At 50.2% G+C, this 22,952-nt stretch overlaps 2 protein-coding genes across 6 annotated transcripts; both read left to right on the top strand.

The window, feature by feature from the left end:
- The first annotated feature begins 225 nt into the window (after window positions 1–225).
- On the top strand, window positions 226–4,384 carry LOC102087727 (histone acetyltransferase p300-like). Its single transcript, XM_005514959.3, has 4 exons — window positions 226–367; window positions 769–886; window positions 1,393–1,567; window positions 3,055–4,384. The coding sequence occupies exons 2-4, from the start codon at window positions 821–823 to the stop codon at window positions 3,096–3,098; spliced, it is 285 nt and encodes a 94-aa protein (XP_005515016.2). The 5' UTR covers window positions 226–367; window positions 769–820; the 3' UTR covers window positions 3,099–4,384.
- Window positions 4,385–4,950: 566 nt separating this feature from the next.
- L3MBTL2 (L3MBTL histone methyl-lysine binding protein 2) lies at window positions 4,951–22,728 on the top strand. 5 transcript variants are annotated; one of them, XM_065046382.1, is made up of 17 exons: window positions 4,951–5,080; window positions 6,725–6,992; window positions 7,232–7,365; window positions 7,712–7,835; window positions 8,806–8,885; window positions 9,809–9,926; window positions 10,289–10,423; window positions 11,119–11,207; window positions 13,286–13,517; window positions 14,236–14,315; window positions 14,889–14,993; window positions 16,139–16,286; window positions 17,169–17,251; window positions 18,844–19,078; window positions 19,898–19,963; window positions 20,918–21,040; window positions 21,903–22,728. In XM_065046382.1, the coding sequence occupies exons 1-17, from the start codon at window positions 5,060–5,062 to the stop codon at window positions 22,010–22,012; spliced, it is 2,151 nt and encodes a 716-aa protein (XP_064902454.1). In that variant the 5' UTR covers window positions 4,951–5,059; the 3' UTR covers window positions 22,013–22,728. The 5 variants fall into 5 exon arrangements, with proteins under 5 accessions (XP_064902454.1, XP_064902474.1, XP_064902472.1 ...); XM_065046400.1 differs by lacking the exon at window positions 4,951–5,080 and adding an exon at window positions 6,223–6,305; XM_013371371.3 differs by lacking the exon at window positions 4,951–5,080 and adding an exon at window positions 6,579–6,638.
- Window positions 22,729–22,952: the final 224 nt, after the last annotated feature.

Here is a 22,952-nt window from a genome sequence, read left to right as displayed (position 1 = left end):
CACACCAACTCTTGAATCTCTCTGTCTATTGCGCAGTGTGGTTTAATGACAAGTTGCTGTAAATACGTAAGAACATCAGTGCAACATTAAGTATGATCTGACAGGGGTTTTCTGTAAATTCCACGCTGGGAAACTCCCTGCCTTGAAGGTTTGTTTGGGGTTTTTTTGTTTTGTTTTATTTAGATGTTTTCCCGGTGGGAGTTGTGGAGCTGATGCTCCACTGGGTGAACCGCAGCAGTGTAGAGGTGGCCATGATCCCCGAGGTAGTCGGCCTGGAGTCAGGGGGCTCCCTGCCCTCGGGAGGCAGCCAGAAGCAGTGTAATGGAGAAGTCACACAGGATCTCTGAAACCGCCTTGTTCATAAATTGTGAGTAGCTAATAGCAAAACAATCTCCTGTTGGGTGAGTTGCTGCCTCTGCCATCTCTGTGTGGGGCAGGAGGAAGCTCAGCTTCCAAAACGAGGGGGTCGGAGGGTGAGTTTTATCAGGGTACAAAAGAAGGGAAAGCAGAAGCCCAAAAGATGCGTTCTTGCTTTCCTGATCATTAACAGAGCTGCATCTGCCATTTTGGGGCTGCTAAATTGCCATGTCCCACTCTGTACTCAAGCCATCTACACGGGGGCACTGTCCCCTGGCACCAGTAGCAGTGCCACAGTCTGTCAGAAGATTTGCTTGCTGCTTTGTGTTCAGAGCACTGGGGTTAGTGCTGGTGTCCCCTGCTCTGGGGACATCCTAATCACCTGCATGATTTTTTTACCCCCCCCTGCAGAGTCCAAGCCATATTTCCTACTCCTGACCCTGCGGCACTGAAGGATCGGCGTATGGAGAATCTGGTGGCTTATGCTCGGAAAGTGGAAGGGGATATGTATGAATCGGCAAACAGCAGGGTGAGATGCCATCCTCTGTCGTCCAGTCGTGTATCTCTGCCTTGATCCCGTAGTGCTGGGGAGGGAGAGGGGTGCAAGCACAGAGGAGGCTCCCAGGCTGAGGAAGCGCGTGTTCAGGGCTGCTGGATGGGGTCTGGGAACCGGCCAGCTGCCGGCTTCTGCCTGGGTGTGCCGGGAGTCAGGGTGGTGCCTGGCGGGCTGTGCTGTGCCTGAGACTCCTCGGAGTTCCCTAAAGGCAGCGTGAAGCTGTTCAGTGTGATTCTCCCAAAGCAGCTTTGGATGTGAGAAGAGGAATGTCTACTATTGGCCTAATGGTTGCCAGCAATGCCCTGAACATTATTTGTCCTTCTGGCTGCCTGGCGTCTCCTGCAAAGGGAAAGCCACCCCCACCCAACCCAAAATGTGTGTGTGAGAGGCCGTTTTACGAGGTTGGATCACTGGGACCTGTTGCCTTTACTTATCGTGTGTGTGTCATCTCCTTTTCTGGCTTGTGTTCCTCTCAACAGGCAGAGTACTATCACTTGCTAGCGGAGAAGATCTATAAGATTCAGAAGGAGTTGGAGGAGAAACGAAGAACCCGGCTGCAGAAGCAAAACATGATCCCAAATGCTCCGGGCATGCCACAGGCTCCCATGAATCAAGGGCCCAACATGGGACAGCCCCAGCCAGGGATGTCTGCAAGTAAGAACAGCTGGGTACTGTCATGGTCACGCTGGTGACCATTTCCCTCTTTTTATTTCACAGTTACCTTTGTAAAATTAATCTGCCAAAAGTTAAACAGAACACCTTTTTATTTATTCAGTTTGCTTGTTGCTTTTCTGAGCTGTTCTGCCTTACTTTCCTTTTTCAGAGACAGTATCGTGAATATGACCAAAGGTTACAAGGCTATAAACATTTTTTCTTCAAAATGGCTGCCTTCCCCATGCTGATGACAGAAATCAAAGCCTTGCAGTGCTTTTTTGTTTTCTTACAGTGTCAGCATAGGAGGTGAGAAGAAAAGCATTACTAAAGCCATGTGCCATTTCCCACTGCACTCAAGAATTTGGGAGCTGGCCCTGTAACCAGAATGGCTGCTGGTTGGTGCTGGAAGTCAGTCTAGACTCAGGGACTGTCAGGATTCTCATGAGCTCTTTGAAATGACAGTAGGAAAAAGGAGGCTCTGGAGGAGCAGTGGATGCATTCATGAAGCTTGGGCACCCGGAGCATGAGTTCCCTACCCCAGAGGTGAGGGGACAGACCCAGTGGACAAAGAGCCAGTATGTGCCAATGCTCCCGAAGGAAGTTGTGGTGATGAGGGACTGAGCTGGTGCTGAAGTACAAAAAGCTTCTCCAGCTGCACAATTTGGAGCCGAGCGCCTGTGTCCGGCCCTGAGAAACCAGCCTGGCCTCTGTCCTGCAGGAATAATCCCTCTCACTGCATGCTGGACTCCTTCTGGGCTTTCACCTGACAGCAGCCTTTTGGTAATGATCCTTCTAAAAATTTTATTTCAGATAGCATCCAATCAGAGACCAGGCCCAGAGCAGCAGTAGGGAAGGAGGTAGGAAAGGTGAAGCCTAATCTCAGTTTTGGCTTTTGGTTTCTTGAGGTTGTCAGTGCTGTTATATCCCTGAAGAAAGGAGCTGGCGTTACAAAGATATTACGATTAGTGTTACATAACAAAGTTTTTATTATTAAAGAGAATGTAAGTATTCATTAATCAATTTGAATTTGATTCAAATTAAAATGAAATTATTTAAATACTGTTATTTACTGAAAAGTTTTATTTAAAACCGCAATGTCAAGTGAACAGCCATGGGATGAGGACTGCCCTTAGGCCTGCTCCATGTCAACACAGAACTCATTTGTGCTTAAGCTTTCAAGAAGCCTTGAGCCAGCCTGGCTGTCACCTCAGGGAGCGGTGCTGCTTGTTCCGCTCTGGGAAAGAAGCAGGGGATGCGCACCAGCAATAGCTCGTAATGCGTTACGTGAAAGATTACTGCGGTAGAAAGATTTAATGAATGTCTACTTTCATATCCATGTCTTTTCTGGAAACCGCTTTGTTGTCTGTCATGCGGTGCGCTGTCTAGCAGTATTTGCAAGAGAATAACAGCCTTTATAGCTTATTTCATTTTCACCTACATTATTTAAGTACTTTTAAAGCAGTTTTCTGTTTCTTGTTTCTTAACAGTGCTGGAGGATTGTTTGGAAAACCTGAAGCTGGAGGATCCCTGAGGCTACAGAAATCTGCTGATCGCCTGGCACGCAGTAGGCTTTGCAAGCTCCCCACCACTGTCCCTCTGTAATGAGGCTGTGACCCAAATCACCACCCAGGATTCTCAGCGTGCTTCACACGGATAGCGACACTCTTTTGCCTTCGGAGCAACGGGCTGTAGCCCCGTGTTAGTGCCTTTGGGTTGTCTGGAAAAGAAATCCATGTAGGTCTGTAACACGGGGCAGCCTTCGGAATGGACCTGCTCCCCGCTGCCTCACTTCCCCCTGCGACTGGGGCATCACTTGTTTAGCCGCTCACTACAAAGTCTGTACTGTGCAGGAATGTTCACTACCAGCTTTTTTCTTTTTTTTTTTCTTTTTACAATGTCAACACAATGAGTAGTAACAAAACAAAAGGAGTAGAATGGGAAATAGAACTAACTCCAGGGGGCTTACAATTTGAGTAAAAGAGAATCGGTGCCAGAGACATAGAATCCTTTTGGTTGGAAGAGACCCTTAAGGTCATTGAGTCCAACTGTTAACCTGACTCTGGCACTAAACCATGTCCCTAAGAACGTCAACTATGCATCTTTTAAACACCTCCAGGGATGGTGACTCCACCACTTCCCTGGGCAGCCCGTTCCAGGGCATGACAACCCTTTTGGTGAAGAAATTTCTCCTAATATCCAATCTAAACCTTCTCTGGCACAACTTGAGGCCATTTCCTTTTGTCCTATCACTTGTTACTTGGGAGAAGAGACCAACACCCTCCATGCTACAAGCTCCTTTCAGGTAGTTGTAGAGACACTTGCTGTTCAGCTGCTCTTGGCAGCAAGCCGGAGCGCACGATGTTGCTACTGTAAGGAACGTTTGAAGAAGGAATGTTGTTTTTACCAAACTGGGGGCCTGGTGCCTGACCCCAGCTGGGGGGGAAGGACTGAGAGACATCAGACTATGAATCCTTAATGTAAAACAAAGTCTCTTTGAACTAATCCTGGAATGCAAATGGATTACTGTATTTAAAAAGCTGAGCTAGGGAGAATGGTAACCAAAGAGCCAGGAATCCATATTTTAAATAAATCAATAAGGGGAGGGGGATCTTAGAACTAGACGAATGAGACAGGTAAACTGAGGCAGGTGTCGGGTAGTCTGTAAACCCTGCAGTACCAACCAATGGGGAACAGGGGAGGGAATTTTCACCTGGGATTAGGGTGGTGTAAGCAGGGGCTTTTTGCCCTATTTTGTGTGCCTGCCTTTAGGTAGAACACCCGATCTTGCAAAATTGTTATTAAAATATGTTTTGCTGAGAGATCATTTCTGGGCCTATTATATCTGCAAGGTAATAGTTTCCTACCCTACTGGTACCACTAAGACCACTCTACTTGTCACGGGGAGAAAAAAGCTAAAAGAGATAGAAATTTTGTACAATGAAGAAGCTGTGCTATAAATGCGTCCGAATTTTAAAACCCGTTGCATAGCAGAGCAAGCACTTCAAGGCCTCTTTTGCATAGGTAACGCTTCCTTTGCCAAACAAACCATGTGTTTATGCGTGAAACCTCTGAGGCTGATGATCTCAGGACACGGGGCGCAGCAGCATCGACTCGTGTGGATTATTTACCATTAGGGGGGTTGTTGGGGTTTTTTTCCCCTTTGTTTTGTTGTTTAGAGAGGCTTCCGCGACTGAGAGAGCTAACTCGGAACTACGAAAGCGGAAGAGGCGGGCGCGCCGTGCCCGGGGAGGCGGGAGCGGGCCCCGGGCTCTCCCCGCCCCTGGGTGGTGCGGTCGTGAGGCGCCATGGCCGCGCCTGCCGCCGCCGTGGCGGGAAAAGAACTACACCTCCCGTCGAGCCCCGCGGGGAGCGCGGCGAGAACAAACTCTTCGCTGATTGGCTGTCTTTCCTGGCTCCCGCCAATCAGATGCGCCGCTGAGGGGTGGGCCGCGCTCCCCGCGTGTGAGGCGGGCTATCGGTGTCGCGGGAGCCATGGAGCAGGACGGGGGGGAGGTGAGCGGCGGCGAGCCGGAGCCGGGCCAGCGGGAGCCCGTCCGCCCCTGCAGCTGCGGAGCTGCCCGCGGGCTGCTGGGGAAAGCCTTGGGGCGCCGGGCTGAGCCGACTGGTGTCTTGAGGGAGGAGGGCGCGAGGCCCGGGCGTAACGGGGTAACGGCTGCCTGCAGCCGGGGGGGGCCGGGAGCGCCGGGCCACCTCCTCCTGGCCGTCGCGTTGTTGCGCTTGCCGGTGTGGCCGTCCGCCCCGCCTCCGCTCTGCCGGTGGCGGGGCTGGCGCTGGGGGGGGTGATGGGTCTGACCCAGGCGGGATGGGCCTCTGCGTCCCCCTCGGCTCCCTAAGGGTGTTGCACGTGGTGCTGTCCTCGCTCGTCAGCCCTGGGAGCTTGTATCATGTCCGCGAGTTTCATTTGCGTTTGGTGGACGAGTAGTGATTCAAAGATAAACCCTTCCTGTGAGCTAAAGGAAGGTGCAGCCCCAGATAGGGGCGAGAGGGAGATGAATGTACTTTTTTTCTTGAGGTGTTCAGGCTTTTCAGATGTCAGGAATGCTGTCTGAGGATGCAGATCTGCAGGAAAGCAACACTGTCTTCAGGGGACAACTTGGGTACCTTGGGTCTGTTTTGTGGGGAGGCAGCAGTGAGTGAAGTCTGATCTTTCTGTTCGTGTGTCTCTGATTATATCCAGGAGCCAGGAATTGGAGGGAATTTAGCACTGGGAGGTGATGGACATGCTGCTGATCTTTTGTCACTGCCCACTTGGATGAATAATTGTGTCCTGGTGCCTTGTGTGGCTGTCCCAGTCTATGTTTTCCATCACTCCCTATGCTGATGCTGGCATCTTGCTGCTCTTTCATGAGTTCCTAACACCTTTTTCCAGCTTCTTTTGCACTTATTTGGGGCCCGGTTCAAGATTCTGCTAGTCTGAGAAACAGTCACTAGATTTCTGTGCTCTTTCGTCGATCACTGCCTCTCTGCTATAAGAGCAAGTACAAAGAGCTAGTAAAGATGCTTAGTTGTGGAGACAGCTGGTTGTAGGCAAAAGCTCTTAACAAACGTTCTGTCATCCTGGTGATGCAGCTTCTGAACTGAGGTCAGCTATGGACTATACGTTTTCCAACGAACATGAACTTTCTCCAGGGTCGAGTTTGTCCTGCTAACATCCAGGCTGTACCGGTCTTGTGAGCTGTGGTGGCCAGAATGTGCAGCTTTGTGCTCTGTGCTGGAAGTTTGTGGTGACTTTAATGTTGATGGTGTCTGCACTGCTGTGCTGGGAGACTGCTGGGAGACACGGGGCCTGGAAGGATGCAGTCTCCTCTGTCTTCCTCGGCATGGCAGCCTAATTCCCTGTATTCTTTCCATGTTTCTCAAAGTCTTTTGTATGTAGCTGCAGCTCTGTGGCTGTTTGTTTCCTCTTGGGAAACAGAACGCAACCTATGAAATACCTGTAAAGGGATCTATTGCAGGGGTAAGAGCTTCCTTGCTGGAGATTCAGACTCCTGCCTTTGGGGTTGTTATGTGGACTCATTGCTCACCCCAAGGCCTCTCCCCCGTCCAAGAGGTGACCCCCCAGTAACACAAGGCAGGTTTATTGTGGGGTGTGGTGTAAAATGTCTATTTTAAGGCATACTGTCTCTTTTTTTTCAGTTGGTGTCTACCCCCTGCCAGAAAACTTCATCTTTGGAGCGAATGGAGGAGGAAGGTGATGATGATGAGGAGGATGATGACTTGGACATCTTTGGGGGTTATGACAGCTTCCGGGGCTACAACAGCAGCATGGGCAGTGACAGCAGCTCCTGTCTGGATGAGTCTAGTGACGATGAGGTGGCAGACCGGGAAGCTGGAGAGCTTCCGACCTCTCCTGTGCACCAGCTGTCCACAGGCCGGCTCACAGAGGACAGTGGCTCTGAGCCAGGTACTGCGCTGCCTGTTGTACCTAAAACATGTATATGATGGAAGAGCAAGGGCTGGGGGAGCCAAAGCGTGTATGACTGCACCTATATGTGCTTTAGGAGCAGCACTGGATTGAGACTGCATTTTCTGGGCTACATGGGGGAGCTGCTACATCTAATGAGGGTTACCAGAGCTCAGCTCTGTCCTTTTGGTGCATCAACCTTGCCAACTACTCATGTTTTTGTGCCTTCCTTCTCTCAGCTGTGTGCGAGATGTGTGGGATTGTAGGCACCAGGGAGGCTTTCTTCTCCAAGACCAAACGTTTCTGCAGTGTCTCCTGCTCCAGAAGCTACTCCTCAAACTCCAAGAAGGCCAGCATCCTCGCCAGACTGCAGGTGAGTCAAAACTCTCCCTTCTCCCCTGGGCATGGAGCAGGATATGCCTGTGTGCAGGGCTGGGTGGTTGCTCTCTAGTTAAAGATAAGACTGCCCTTACCAATGGCTTGTTCTTGTTGCCCGAAGTCCCCAGAGAATGCATGCCAGCTGAAAGCTGGTGCTCCCTAGAAGCTGAGGGAGGACACTTTGATATGTTACCCGCTGTTTCTTCTTGTTCCTGTGAGCATTAGTAAAAATTGCAGTAGCCTGAAAACCACTTCAAGCAAGAAATGCATGCCCTGCTGGCCACTTGCAGGGACTGGCTTCTCCTGTGCCACTAATGTTCCTTACATTCCTTCTTTTGTAGGGGAAGCCACCAACGAAGAAAGCTAAAGTTCTTCACAAGGCAGCTTGGTCAGCCAAGATCGGGGCCTTCCTCCATTCGCAGGGCACGGGGCAGCTGGCAGATGGGACACTGACAGGCCAGGATGGTGAGTGTAGGTGAGGTGTGAAGAGGTGTGAAGAGAAATTAGGACATCTGGAGGGCTGTAAGCTCTATAGTCTCTTTCCTCCACTATGGTATGCTGCCGTGTCCTGAAATGATGTGTGTGGTTCGCTCTGACACAGGCTGTCAGGACACAGGGCACATCTGCTAACAGAGCTCTGGTGGGGGCAACGTCCACTGTTGCATCCTTATGCGACTCGACCTGGAGCGTAAGATCTGTAGTCACAGTCCCACGAGGTGCTGACTTCTGCTGGCAAAGCTGACTTAAAGGTGTCCTGCTGCTCCCAGCCATTCACTGCTCCACAGCCTGTGGTGGACTGTGTTTAACCCAAGTCACAGATAAATTTGAGGAATAACCACTTGCTGCAGTAGAGGGAGAAGTAATCTGCTGTGTTGGGGTGAAAGTGAGCCCTGTGGGGTGGAAGGAGGGACTGATTCCTGAGCAGACTGCTGCTTGAGCAGAGCTGTAGCCTTGGATCAGAAGTGACTGTGGGATTAATATCCCAGTGCTTCACTGTGATTTTCCCAGCACCCTCTGGCAAGCAAGCACTGCTGATGTGACCCTGCAGTGTTGCTGCTGAGGGGCAAAGCTGCTCAGTGGTTTAGCACTGACAGGATGCATTCTGTATTCTCCTTGGAGTGCTGGAGACCTGGGCTGGATTTGACCCTCTTTCTTTTCCCCTTCTGCCCCCCCATCCCCCAAAAGCAAGTGACAGCAAGAATTGATTAATAATATAGTGTGCCTCTTGTGGGGCCTTGTCCCTGTGTACTCATGGGATCTATTTCCCCACCAAGGTAAATGCACTGGAACAGAGAGTCCCTGAGTGCTGGGGCAGAGGGCTCTGTCTCAGTGCAGGCCACAGTGTGGCTGCAAGCCCTGTAATTCAGAGGTAACTGGGCACTCTGTGCCTTTTCTATAATTTCACCTGATTTTCTGCTCTCATGTCTGCTTATAGCACTCGTCCTGGGCTTTGACTGGGGAAAGTACCTGCAGGAGCATGGCTTCAAGGCAGCTCCTGTCAGCTGCTTCAAACACGTGAGTTGTTCTTTGCTGTGCCTTGCAGCGCTCATAGGACATGCCATCTGCATGGGGCTCCCCTGTGCTCCTGTGGCAAGTGGTGGGGAGAGATGTGGGGAGCTGGTTTCTGAAACCCAGCTGATGCAAGGAAAGAAGTTTGGGCTTTTCACAGCTAAGAATGGGAGTCCAACAGAGGTACCAGGAGTTTTGGGGAAGGAAGCAGAGGGAGACTTGGTAGAAGCAGGTGGTAGAAGGGGGTGATGGCCCAGTACTGGCTGGGGACAGACTTAGTTCTGATTGGGGGCTAGCAAAAAAGCTCATGGTTGCCTTTGCTGCTGCTGTGGGTGAGCACAGCCCGGGGTGATGTGCGGGGAGGAACTCTGCTGATGTGGGCCTGACAGTAACTGCCCGTCTAACATGTCTGGCTCCTGTCATACCGATTTGCAGTCCTTTTGGGCCAAGCAGCCAAGGCAGATCTATGGAAGAATGACAGTTCTTAGGTATTATAGCATGCCCAGGCTCTTTGTGTATTAAGTCTCACTTGATAAGTTCCTTTTGAGTTGTGATTTCTGATAATACTAAAAAAATGGGTTTTTCTTGAGGATCGGTCAGGAAGACGTGGCAATTTGATGGGTTAGGGATTTTGGCACCATAGAGGAATGGCAGCAGATATTAATGAGACAGATAATAATGAGACAGCTGACCGTGCAATAGTGAAGCGTTGCTGTACCATGTTCTACCTTTTGGTATCCTCTGAACACACCAGTGAGATATTTGGGACAGTTCAGTGGTATTTCAAGCTGTTGGCAGATATAGGAAGGGTAAGGTGTGCAAACATGGGTCTAAGATAAAAGTTCTAGCTCTGAAAGCTAGAACAAGGGCCCAGGCCCTGCTCTGATTGTCAACGTCCCTTTCATGACCTGGCTGCCTCAATCCTTCAGGTGCCACTCTTTGATCAGTGGGATGATGTCGTGAAAGGTATGAAAGTGGAAGTGCTGAACAGTGATGCCGTGCTCCCCAGCCGCGTGTACTGGATTGCATCCGTCATCCAGACTGTAGGTATGTCTCCAATGTAATTCCTGACAGCTGGGAATGACTAACTTCTGAGGGAAGCTTTGGAGAGCTGAGTGTAGCTGGTCAACTAAAACATCAGCTCTTAGGAGCTCTGCAATTGCTGAGAGATTTTGGAACGGGAAATACCATGGTACAGGGGTGGGAGGAAACCAGTGTTTGGTTCCTCTTCTGGTTGATGGGCTCTTTGCAAGGGCAGTTCTGGCTCCAGGATGGTTGGAGAAGCTCTGATAACCTACACAGAGCTCTGAAGACCATGCTGTAGGGGATAAGCCTGTGGTGCCCAACAGGAAGAGGAGAAATTCTTGGCCTCTAATGCCTTTGTCTGGTTGTTTGCTCTGTCCTGGCAGGGTACAGGGCTCTTCTGCGATACGAGGGCTTTGAGAATGACGCCAGCCATGACTTCTGGTGCAATTTGGGCACAGTGGATATTCACCCTATTGGCTGGTGTGCCATCAACAGCAAAATCCTGGTACCACCACAAAGTGAGTGTGGGGCAAGAGGGGTCAGCACGAGTCTGGGCATGGAGTAGCCTTGGTTTATACTTAGTGCAGTGGACAGGTGCTCTCACTGTCTGTGGGACCCCAGCTCCATTTGTGCTCTGAGTTACAAAGAACAGTTGGTTCTTTGGGAAGCTGGAGACTGCTTGGACTGCTCCTTCTGCATCTCCCTGTTCCTGGGGGTGCTGGATGCAGAGGTGCTGTCAGACCTATGGACAGAAGCTAGTGCAGGTGACTATTCCTCCTCCTGACCCACATGGTGGCTAGGCTTAACCCTTGGGGAACTTCTTGGTCCTATATCCTGGACAGTGTCTCTGGGGAGTGCACTGGATCCAGTCCCTGCTCAGCTAGCAGTTAAGAGGGGGAGGCCAGTTCAGCAGAATTTTGGCAAGCTGAGGTTTGGTTGATATCACTTGCTTGTTTTAACTCTAATACCACTTCCACAGCTAGATCAGTGGAGCTGGATGTCTGCTTGGCCAAGCCCGTTCTGTAATGGTGATCCCGTGCAGCCAGTTTTGGGGGTGAGCTTGCAGAGCAGGGTCTGCCTGAGAGCACGTGTAGGATCTGAATGTGGAGAAGGCTTTTTAATGCAGATAGCCTCTTGGATAGGAAGAAAGGTGTGGTGTGGTGCTGTAATTCCTTCAGTCATAAAGATGTGCTTTTTGCCTGTGTGTATGCAGCGATCCATGCCAAGTACACTGACTGGAGAAGTTACCTCATGAAAAAACTGGTGGGAGCCAGGACCATCCCAGTGGATTTCCACATCAAGGTAAATGTAGGAGGATGTCATTTTATGTGTGGAAATGAAGCTGAAGCCAAGAGATGTGTGTGCAGCATGTCTCTTCTGGTTCTGAACTGTGCAACTCCTGTGTGCCTCCTTGAAATCTGAGCATGACAGGGGCAGTGAGACCCCTATCATGATGCTGTAGGAATGGCATAGCCCCTGTGCCTTGTCAGCACAACCGTCTCTCCTTTGGGTTATAGATGGGCTTTAAAAGCTGTTGTCATATCAAGCTCTGCTGGAAAATACTGGGGATAAGTTTGCTTCTTTGCTGAAGGGAAAGGCCAGTGCGGCTCCAATCTGGCTTTTCCCTGCCCTGTTTCAGTGCTGGGGAATGGCTCTGAGCGTCAAAAACCTTTGTCTTCTCTGTTGGTAGCACAGCAGCCTGTGGGGAGCAAGAGGGGTGCAGGCTCCCTCGAAGTGCACGGAAACAGCTGTGCCATGGCCTTGGCAGCTTTATAGCTCTTGTGGTGGTTTCATGTAGCCTGCACTGAGGTTAGACGTTGTCAAGAAGAGGCTCTTCTGTGTCTGGCAGCTTTGGAAACTGCAGATAAGGAAGATGGTCTCAGAGGCAGCAGGCAGGAAGGCAGATGAATTATGGGTTTTCCTGCGTGCAAGGCAGTTAATGGTGCTTAGCTGGAGACTTTGACATAGTTGGTGCTTCCCTTGTTGCTTCTCAGAAAGCTGAGAGGATGTTTGCAGCTGCTTGTTCCTGGGCCACAGGTAGCTGAGCGCTCATGCCATGGAAGGGAAGGGGTAGAGGGAGACAAATGTGGTCAGTATCTTTCTCCCCCCCATGCCTCTCCTCAGAGAAGGGCAGTGAAGCTGGTGAGGGGTCTGGAGCACAAGTCTTATGAGGAGAGGCTGAGGGAACTGGGGCTGTTTAGCCTGGAGAAAAGGAGGCTGAGGGGAGACCTTATCACTGTCTGCAACTACCTGAAAGGAGGTTGTAGCATGGAGGGTGTTGGTCTCTTCTCCCCAGTAGCAAGTGATAGGATAAGAGGAAATGGCCTCAAGTTGTGCCAGGGGAGGTTTAGATTGGATATTAGGAAAAATTTCTTCACAGAAAGGGTTGTCAGGCACTGGAACAGGCTGCCCAGGGAAGTGGTGGAGTCACTATCCCAGGAGGTGTTTAATAGACGTGTAGATGAGGTTCTTAGGGACCTTGTTGAGTGCCAGGGTTAGGTTAACAGTTGGACTTGATGATCTTAAGGGCCTCTTCCAACCAAAATGATTCTATGATTCCCATCTAATGAACAGAAGGTGCAAGGGGAAGATCTTACCTTAAAAGTTCTTCTGGATTCAGGTTTGGATGTCTGAGTCTGTTTTGAGCTGTGTCTCTGAGTTGCTGCACAGCATCATGGGATCTGCAGTGCCAAAGTGTCAGGTGTTATTTAAATAGCTCTGGGTGTTTGTGGATGTGTAGGGCCAGGCTGTATCAGCAAACTGAGGTCTCAAATCAGTTAGAAGGCAATCGGTGACTCATTTTTGTGTGCCTGTGCCTTTGGGTGAGTCTGCAGAGTAACTAGCATTGGAGGTGGAGCTGACAAATCATCATGTTGCTCTACCTCTGGTCAGAGTCAAAAAGTGAAAATAAGGTCCTGGACTCTTTTAGAGTCAACTGAAAATCCCTTGAGAAGCTATGCCTCCAACTGCTTCAAGCCTTGAAACCTTTATGGTCTCTTTCATGACTGAAAAAGTCATGCAATTCCTCACCCAGTTCATGCTGAACACAAGTGACATCTGTTTCTCGTGCTCAGAATGTTACCACAAGGTGCTGGCTGAGCATGGCTGCTGGGCCAGGGTCAGGGTAGCTGTTTTGAGGCCACAGGACAGGGGGTATTTAGGGTGCATGTGCCCAACTGTGCTGTCATGTGTGGAGCTGGCAGCTCGCTGTCCCCTCAATGAACCTGCTCTTGTGCATGCCTTCCCAGAGGTGTCTCTCAGTCAGCTTTGGGCAGCACAGGGCATTGGCTGGAATGTCTGTGGGGAAAGCTGTTCTCTGAAGTGTTTGAGGAAGGAAAACACCAAGTACAACTGATCTCACTTCTGTTGGTTGTTGCCAGATGGCGGAGAGCATGAAGTACCCATTCCGGCAGGGCATGCGGGTGGAGGTGGTGGATAAGAACCATGTGTCCCGGACACGCATGGCAGTGGTGGACACAGTGATTGGGGGCAGACTGAGACTTCTCTATGAAGATGGAGACAGCGATGATGACTTCTGGTGCCACATGTGGAGTCCCCTCATCCATCCTGTGGGCTGGTCACGGAGAGTGGGCCACAGCATGAAGAAGACAGGTAGGGATCAGGCCACCACAGGCATCTTCTGATTTGCTATGAACTGCCTGGACTCTGCTGTTGACACCAGTCCTGACATGCTGGGAGCCAGGCAGTTGCCTCAGGACCTGACAGGTAAAGTCTATGCAGTCCTGTGTCTGCTGATTTTCTCCCTGGATAGATAAAAGCCCAGCGATCTGCTGCCACAGGGCAGGACAGGGGGACTGTAGGGTTTCTTACCTGAAGCAGGGGGTCTGTCCCCACAGCATGAGAATGCAGAGTCTGCAGTATCACCAGTGTTTATAGTCTTTTTGAAGAAATTCATACTGGCTTCTTTAAGATTGGATGCAGTCGCTGTGGTTTTTCTGGACTTCACAAGGGAGTAATTCTTGATCAGCTTAGATGGGCAGAAATAAACGAGACTTGAGCCCTGCTCATCCGTTTGGTTGTTTCTCCCTTCCTTGCTGCCTCTCCCTTGTGATTACAGCCACATGTCGAGGTGTCATCACTGGTGCTCAGGAAGATCATCCATCTGCTTTTGAGCAAGCTCTGCATCACAGCCCATGTTATGGGAAGGTGTAGAGGGACTGACCTGTTCTGTTTATTACTCTTCTCATGGTCTCTGATCTAGGTATTTTATAGCAGCTGATGTCTCACCAGGGAATTCATAACCATTGTGTTTTCTTACTGCAGTTGCTGCAGGTTTCTTACTTCACTTTGTTTCTTTCATTCCTCACAGAAGAAAAACGCAGTGACATGGCAAACCATCCCACGTTCCGGAAGATTTACTGTGACGCTATCCCCTATTTGTTTAAAAAGGTAGGACAAGTCTGCCTTTCTGTGTTAGCCACAGCAAAGGAAACAATGGTATCACTTCCTTTCATGGATCTACATGCTGTGGTGTGGGTTTTTGAGGGACAGCTCATTTGTTTCACAGCTATAGGGCAGTAAGGTGTTTGGGGTGTCAAGGCTGTGGTTGGGCAGGGGTGAATCAAAATAGAGAGATGGAAGAACTAAAAGACGATAGATTGAGGGACTCAACTGAGGGGCGAGCAGTTGCTTGGGGCTTTGAGTTGGAGAGGGAAGATGATTGCATGGGAGAGACGAGTTCCAACAAGGATCTGGATCATGCTGGTAAGGACTGAGATGAGAAGGAGGCTTGCTTTGCTGTGGAGCAGTGGCTGAGTGCTCTCTGAGCAACCACAGCCTTGGCCGGAGGCTGCTGACAGAAACACAACATTGGTTTGTATTCTTGTAATATTTCTTCTTCCTCTCCCAGCTTTGTTGGCCCAAGTAAGAAGCTCTAATCCTGTTTGCATTTGGCGTGCTGGGTGTTGGGGTGGGACTGTCCCATACCCCTGCCAGCACATGGTATACCAGAGTCTCCTGTAGGTACGAGCTGTCTATGCTGAAGGTGGATGGTTTGAGGAAGGCATGAAGCTGGAGGCCATTGACCCCCTGAATCTGGGCAACATTTGCGTGGCCACTGTTTGCCAGGTAAGGTCGGTGGGCAGAAGGGGTCTGCTGTATTTACCTGAGGTAACCCAGCTTCTCCTCGGGTCTTTGCAAATAGTTAAGACCGGGTAGGGTTTTGCATGAGGGAGAGGACTGTTGAGAAAGGTAGGCAGCTGATGTGTGGAGGGAATTGGGGCATTACCTCAGAGGTCTGAGAGCTGATGAGACCAGCAGTTGTCCAGTTGTGCCTAAGCGGACAGCATGAAGATGCACATGCTTGGTCTGCAACCCAACTGGCCAGTGTGTGTGACTGGCAGCCACCATTCCTTCTCCTGTGGGCATGCAGTAGGGAAGATTTGTTCTCCAGCTCTTGGAGTGTATAAAGAGAGGACTCTGTAGTGCTACCTGGAGGAGGTAAAGGAGAGGAGAAGAGTTGTGGGGTGATCTCTGTGTGGGAATGGGGGTGTATCTATAAAGGCAGCATTCACTGGTGTAGGAAGCTGAGGATGGATGTGTCTCCTGCTATCTCCTGATGAGGTGCTACTGTAAATTGCTTGGCCAGGTTTCCTCAGTGAGGTGCCTTCCTTGTCCCAAAGCAAGAAGCTGTTTGCCCTTGTAGATCCCAAGCAGAGGACATTGATACTCAGGGTCTGGCAGGAGCATGCTAGGAAAGTCCTTTGTGTCTGGGAACATGTTCCCTTCAGCCTTTGCTTTGAATTGTGAAGAGGCTGGGGCAGATGTGCCCGTTACTTTTGGTAGGTGCCAATTACTAGTGAGTGACAGAATGCAACAAGTCTTGTTGCTATAGGAAGTGGCAAGTCTGAAGGTGGCATCCTTCCCTTCTGCCCAGTTACAAATTCACGATGTGGCTGGTGTAGAGGGACTCTGGGCTGCCCGTAGAGTCTGTTTCTGAGGGAGAACAAAGCTCCTGACCTTTTATGGCTGAGTCCTTTTCACAAGGCTATTAGCATTGGTCCCAGTCCTGCAGAAATAGCTGGTTTGGGGATTAGCTTGTGCTGACTAACATATCAGGAGAAGCTACTGCGTGCCCTGGAGCATGTAACACTGCATTTTACTATCTAGTGGCAATTGTAATCCAACTGTGGGGACACTTGGGGGAATCCTTTGGGAGGAGAGGCTTTAGAGCAAGCAAAACTCTATACTTATGCCCTTCACTCCCATCTCAGGTCCTCTTGGATGGGTATCTCATGATCAGCATTGATGGAGCCACCTCTGCTGATGGCTCTGACTGGTTCTGCTATCACGCCTCGTCGCATGCCATCTTCCCTGTCAACTTCTGTCAGAAGAACAGCATTGAGCTGACTCCCCCAAAGGGTAAGGTTTGGGCTCTGCCCTGTGATACAAACCTGCGTGCAGAATTTGCTGGGTGGTGCTTTTCTGAGAGGTGTCACGTTCAGATGAATCAAAACCACAATCTGCCTGTTTTTCAGGGAGTTAGGGCTGGTTCAGAGAGCTGGTCCATTTGAGCCCTGCCCATATACCAAGCCTTGGTACTTTATGGAAGGAAGTAACATTTCCAGAGGACATCAATGGCATGGTGGTTATCCCGTGGCAGATCAGTGGGAGAGGTGTACAATCCCCAAACTGAACAGAATCAATCAAAGGTTTAAAGGACAAGGAGAGTGGGAAGGGTTAAGTAGAGCCATCGCCTCATGACTCAGTACTTTAAAGTGGCAAGAGTCACCCCTATTCTCCTTGTACGAATAAATCTGAGACCAATATTTCTGCAAATTCCTGAGAGGCAATCACCCCAGGAGTGTTTTTACTGCCTCATGTGGCCATACCCAGAAAAGCCTGCTCTGAATTTCTACGTTGCAGCACTTTTGTGTAGTCCTATTCTATTTTCCTTTGATGTTCCTGCTGGTGAGAGAAAGATTGGTCTCGGTGGTGTGTTTCGAACATCCTTCTTCCTGCCTGCTGCTTCTCCCCACCTTTCTCAGTGGTCTGGATATGCAACTGACATGGGTGTTCAGGGTTGCAGCTTGTACTTTTCTGTGTTTGCTCTCTGGAGAGGGGTGCTGGGCTGCCATGGAATCTGTGCGCTAGAGTGATGTCCAGGATGAGGCTGTACATGCTGGTTCATGAAACTGCTTTGCAACCAGTTGCAATGTGTCATTCCTGCCTATTCTGCCTTTTCCCCCAGCTGGTCTATCCAATGGCTGCCTTCTTCCCTCTTACCATTTCTTCCTGCTGCAGGGCAAGATGCAAAGACCTTCAACTGGGAAAGTTACCTGGAAAAGACTAAATCAAGACCTGTTCCAGCACGGCTCTTCAACACAGTGAGTGCTGCCAGGACAAAGAGATGTGTAGGGATTTGTGCAGTCAACAAGGAGGAGCACAGGAGCTTTGGCTGTCACAGAATGGTTGAGGTGAAAATGACCTCTGGAGGTCATCTTGTCCGGTCCCCCTGTTGAAGCAGGGTTACCTGTAACAGGTTGCCCTGGACTATGTCCAGATGGCTTTTGAATATCTCCAGGCATGGAGATTCTACAACCTCTTTGGGCAACCTGTGCCAGTGCTCAGTTGCCCTTGCAGTAAAAAATGTTTCTTGATGTTTAGAAGGAACCTCCCATGTTTCAGTTTGTGCCCATTGCCTCTGGTCCTGTCACTGAGCCCAGAAACGGACACAGTACCCCAGGAGTGGTCTCACTAGTGCTGAGCAGAGGGGAAGGATCATCTCCCTTGATCTGCTGTGGACATTCCTCCTCATGCAGCCTACGTTACCACTAGCCTTCTCTGTCCCAAGGGCACATTGCTGGCTTATGTTCAACTTGGTGTCCACCAGGACCTTTTCTGCCAAGCTCCCTTTCAGCCACTCGGCCCACAGCATGTGCTGGTGCCTGGGATTTTTCCTCCCCACGTGCAGGACTTTACATTTCCTTTTGTTAAACTGCATGAGGTTCCTGTGATACCATTTCTACAGCTTGTCAAGGTCCCTCTGGATGGCAACACAACTTTCTGGTATATCAGCCTCTCCTCCCAGTTTTGTATCACCAGCAGACTTGCTGAGGTTGACATGACACTCCATTATGTCATTCAGATAAATAATGAAGACATTGAACGGGATTGGATCCCATATTTATCCCTGTGGGAACACCACTAATTGCTGACCTCCAACTAGACTTCACACCACTAATCCTCCTCTGGGCCCAACCACTCAGCCAGTTTTCAGTCCACCTCACTGTCGCCTTATCCAGCCTAGAGCTTCTCCATGAGAATCTTACAGGAGACAGTGTCAAAAGCCTTCCTGAAGTCAGGACAGACAATATCCAGTGTCTCTACTGCTCTTTGCTGCCAGTCAGCACTTCTAAGGAGAGCCTAAGGTATAGGAATATGTGTTCTCCAAGCAAAGGCCCTGTTTGGCTGGCCAGGACAAGCAGCATTACGCCTTTATGTATGCAGTGACATCTTGGTCTCTCTGAGTGTGACATGCGATTCTCTAGTGTTTTCAGAAGCTCCAGGCTCCTGGTGGGTTCTGCAATGCTTGTTGCCTATGGACATATGGCTGTCATGTGGGTGGAGGGGGCTTGTTTTGCATCAGCAAAACTGCAGCACCTGGCCCCGTGCTGGTCTTTCTGATTTCCCAGGGCTGCCTCAGGTTAATTGGTTTGATTGGGTGTCCCTTAACTACTGTTTCACCTATGTGAGGTCTTGTTTCTAAAGGCTGGGTTGAGATTTGCTAAGGTCACAGCTGGCCTTAGGTCTGTTCATGTGTGTCCCTTTTTGTCATGTGACTGGCTGGTTCTTTCTCTGCTTCCTTTAAGCTGGAGCAAGCCCGTAGCTGTTCTAGGGTGCTGGTGGCCAGGTCTGGGTTTGGACTGGATGCAATGGCCTTGGGTTTTCTTATTCTCATTTTTTTTTCTGCACGCAGGACTGCCCAAACCATGGCTTCAAGGCAGGCATGAAGGTGGAAGCAGTGGACCTGATGGAGCCCCGTCTCATCTGCGTGGCCACAGTGAAGCGTGTAGTTCACCGTCTCCTTAGCATCCATTTTGATGGCTGGGACAACGAGTATGACCAGTGGGTGGACTGCGAGTCTCCAGACATTTATCCTGTGGGGTGGTGCGAGCTGACAGGCTACCAGCTTCAACCACCTGTTGTTCCAGGTGAGTGGAGATTTGGCTGTGGTTTCTGACGCTAGAGGCAAAGTTTCCTTCCTCCTGCTCTGTGAGTGCCTCATCCTTTTTTGGGGCCTTGTAGGGAGGAGAAAACTGCCTCCTTGATTTGTGCTGGCTACCAGAAGTCTTTCTCTGCTGCCACACATTCTAGCAGCTGGCAGAGGGAGGAGTCTGTGGTGGGGAGAAAAGTGCCTGAGATTTGAGGTTGGCTCCGTCTTCCCTCTGTTCCCCCACCTGCATACCAACAGAGAATTGCTCCTGTTGAAGTCAGGTAGAGTTCCAGGTAGTCCTGTCCCTGCACAGCTCCCTTTTATTAAGCAAACCTGAAACCTCAGCCAAGTAGCAGGGGGAACTCAGCCCCTACTCCCTTTTCTCATCAATTCTCTAACTCTATCTCTAAAAGGTAAGAGCATCCCTCTGAAGAGTTTCCTTCCCTTGTCGCAGGGAGGCCACTGCCTCACCTTTGCAGATGTTTTCCTTCTTGTTCCAAGCTACAAATCTTGTTGGGGTTTTTTGTTGGTTTTCTATTTGTTTGGTTGGTTGGTTTTGTTTTTTTTTTACTGCCCCTGCCCAATCTCTCCTGGGCCTCCCTCCCCTGTGCTGCCCCAGCCTGCCACCCTGGGCCCTCGCCTGGAAGCACAGACAGCAACTGCGCTAGAGCCTTGCTTTCCCCCCAGCTGGTTGTTTTGGGAAGAGGGCTTTGGCTCGGGGGGACGGGTGTATCTTGTTTCTCGCTTATGTCACTTCATCCCAGTTACCTACTGGTTGTGGGACTTGGCTTTCGTTTCCCTCTCGTCTCCATGACAGAGCCCACAACTCCAGTGAAGGCCAAGGAGGTGCCCAAGAGGAAGAAGAAACCCTATGGAAAGAAGAGTGAGTGATGTTTGATTAGTGCCCTCCCGCTCGCTCGCAGGCTGGGCCCAGTTAGAGGAACCCTGTCCACGTCCTGTCAGAGCAGGAGAGAAAGGCCTTGTCTTGCTGTGGATGCCCTCAGCCAGCTGTGGGTTTGTCAACACAGCTTCATCCTTCTTCACTGCCCTGTTACCTAAAAAAGCAGAGAGCTATGTGTGTGGGAAGAATCTGTTTTGCCGTCTCTTTTCTGTTGGCCAAGGTATAGCTGGTGCTTGCTTCCAGGCGTGAGGTTGTGCTGCTTTCCCTATTGTGTCTGTGGTTGGAGGGAGATTTTTTTTGTTGCAGCTGGAGGGTAGCTGGAGAGCAACCCTGCCTGCTTTGTGCTGGGGGAAAGAAGGCTTAAAGACGGCTGAAGAAGCCAGTAGTGGGGCTGGACCATGTTATTGTTTCATCTTGTCCTTGTTGTCATCAGTGTTGCAGTAGCTGTGGCAAATCATGTATAAACAGGCAAGAAATTCCTTCCTGGGGGGGAGGGTGTGGAGGAAAGGGCATCTGAAGAGTTATAAAGACATTCAACCTAAATATAAATGTCAGCTAAAATGCAAACATTAATGCTACAATGTTGGTACCTTGCAGCCAACATGCCCATTGCCTAGGACTAGACCCAGACAGGTAAGCAAAGCTGGATCCAGACTGATTCCAACAGGACCTGCTCCTCAGAAGTTATGCACACGCTGAAGTGGCTTGCCTTTTATGAAGGAGAACACAGAGGAGCATATTTGGAGAGGATGATTATAGAGTTTTTCTCCAGTAGGCCATTTCTGTTGAGTAACCAGTTGGCAGCTAATGACTGAGTAGGTTGCTGGTCAGTTGTGCTGGTGCCTGGCCTGTGGTTTCTCAGTGGAGCAGGGTTGCTGGTTTTCCAGGGGAAAAGGAAAACACTTTTTCCCCATGCTTTGTTTTCTTTTTGTTAAGGAAAAAAGTTACCTGCCAAAACCCGCAGCGTCAAGCAGACTGTCAAGAAACCTGCCGCCCTGAAGACAAAACGAGAAGCGAAAGCTGCCAGCAAGGCTTTGCCAGAGCCAGCACCTGATGAGAGTAAGGGAGTGAGTCACTCCACCTAGCAGCCACATGCAACTTTCCCGTACGCCCTGCCTGCCACCAGCCCTCCTGAGGCCTGTGCTGCCTCTTAACTCTTAGGTCATGAGTGCCCCAGGCAGAGAAAGGCAACACTGTGACAAATGTCCATCTCTGCTCCTCCAGAGACAGTGGAATAAATCCTTTGCCTGCTTTCCCGTGGAAGGTTTGCCTCCTGGGAAGGTTTGGTGGCACCAGTACAACTGGATATCTTGATACTGCTGATGCCTGCTGAGGACATGGCTGCCTTGCTGAGCAGTCTGGTTGTGCAAGGTCAGGGACGAGAGTCAAGATGGACATGTCAAGAGTGTGCTGTCACTTCCCAGTCACCATAAGGGCTGACACAGCATGACACAGCCTGTCATGCTAAGCACCAAGAGATGTGATCGGAAGAGCATCTGGGAACTGGGTCACCTGCCAGCCTTAGTGGGTGTTGGGAAGATGAGTATGAGGTGCTTTGCGCACCTCATGAAGGTCCACATTGTTCATAGAGGTTTTGTTTCCCATGTGTGGATGCAGGCAGGTAGAGAATGGACCACACTGGCTTTTCCTCCCTCAGCCCCAGGAGAAGTTGTTCTTGGGAGCAAGCAGCTGAATGCTGCCAGGGTTTGGTCCCATCCTGGTTGCTGCTGTGACCATGGATGGATTTGTGCTAGCAAAACAGGGCTGCCTGTGGTGAGGGACCCTCAAGAAGTGGGCTGGAAACCCAGGACATTTTGAGTATCTGCATGTACAGAGCTGGATCTAGGGTGTTGCAGGTAGAGTGAGGCAGCATGGATTGATTTTACTTATGTTTTCCCTCTCTCTTTCCATCTCTTGCTAGTCATTGCCGTGCAGGTGAAAGAAGAAACCATTGACCCCTCAGTAGAAGAGTATGAAGCCACAGAGCTTCCCATTCCCGTCAGCAGCATAAAGCAGGAGGTCACAGATTGATCCTGGAGTGTCTCCCAGCTGCCCACAGCAGCCTGCGCTTCACCTTGTGGCTCTTTGGGGAAAGTCCTGGCAAAGGGAAGCAGAAGACTAAAAGGGCCTTCCCTTTTTGAGGCAGACCACCCTGCAACATCATAATTCTGCTTTCCTGGCGTGCAAGAAAATTTCTCTCAGGCTTGTGATTTTAAGCCCTGGGAAACACACTCCAGAAAGGCTGCTGGTGCGTTGAGGAGCAGGACCAGGGTGGCTGCTGGGGTTGTGTGTGCCTGGCTTTGAAAGCACCTTTCTGAGCAGAAACTCCCAAGTAGGGAAAAGAGGCTGCCAGAGTACAAAGGGGCAGTGTGGGTTCTCAGCTGTGGCTGGAGGTGGTGAGCTGCAGTCTGAGATGATGTGTGCAGGTCACATGTGTCAGAAAATCAGCTGCCATCACAGGACATAGGTGCTGTGCTCGCTCGTCTAGGCCCTGAAACCCCTGAGAAAGTCAGGGCAGGAAAAATGGAAAGACATTTGAAAAAAAAAGGGACAGTGATACCTCTTGAGAGAGCAAGAGACCTTTTTTGAGTGTCACTTCTTGCTTTTGAACCCAGAACTGCAGAGGATGTGGTGTGCAGTTTGATTTTCTTTTTTTTTTTTTTTTAATTTTTAGCAGTCCTACTGTAAATTTGATCTATGATCTGTACCCTAAAGCCCTTTGAATTAAACTTGAGAAAGAGACCAAAGGCTTGTGCATCGTTTTCCAAAATACCAGGGTTGGCCAAGAGGGGAAGAGAAGAGGACTGTAGGTGTTAGGTATAAGGAAACAGTGTTTAGGGGTGGTTTGAGTTTGAGGTGTTTTTTTGGGCCTTCCGTTAGGGTTTTTCTGAGCACTTGCTGTTTACCTGCCAGATCTGCATGAGGGCTGAACATCATGAGTGCAATAGACAGCATAAGGCAGGGGATGCCA

This window comes from Columba livia, chromosome 1 (genome assembly GCF_036013475.1).
Source record: "Columba livia isolate bColLiv1 breed racing homer chromosome 1, bColLiv1.pat.W.v2, whole genome shotgun sequence".
Classification (NCBI taxonomy): domain Eukaryota; kingdom Metazoa; phylum Chordata; class Aves; order Columbiformes; family Columbidae; genus Columba; species Columba livia.
This window is presented reverse-complemented; position numbering and strand designations above follow the sequence as displayed.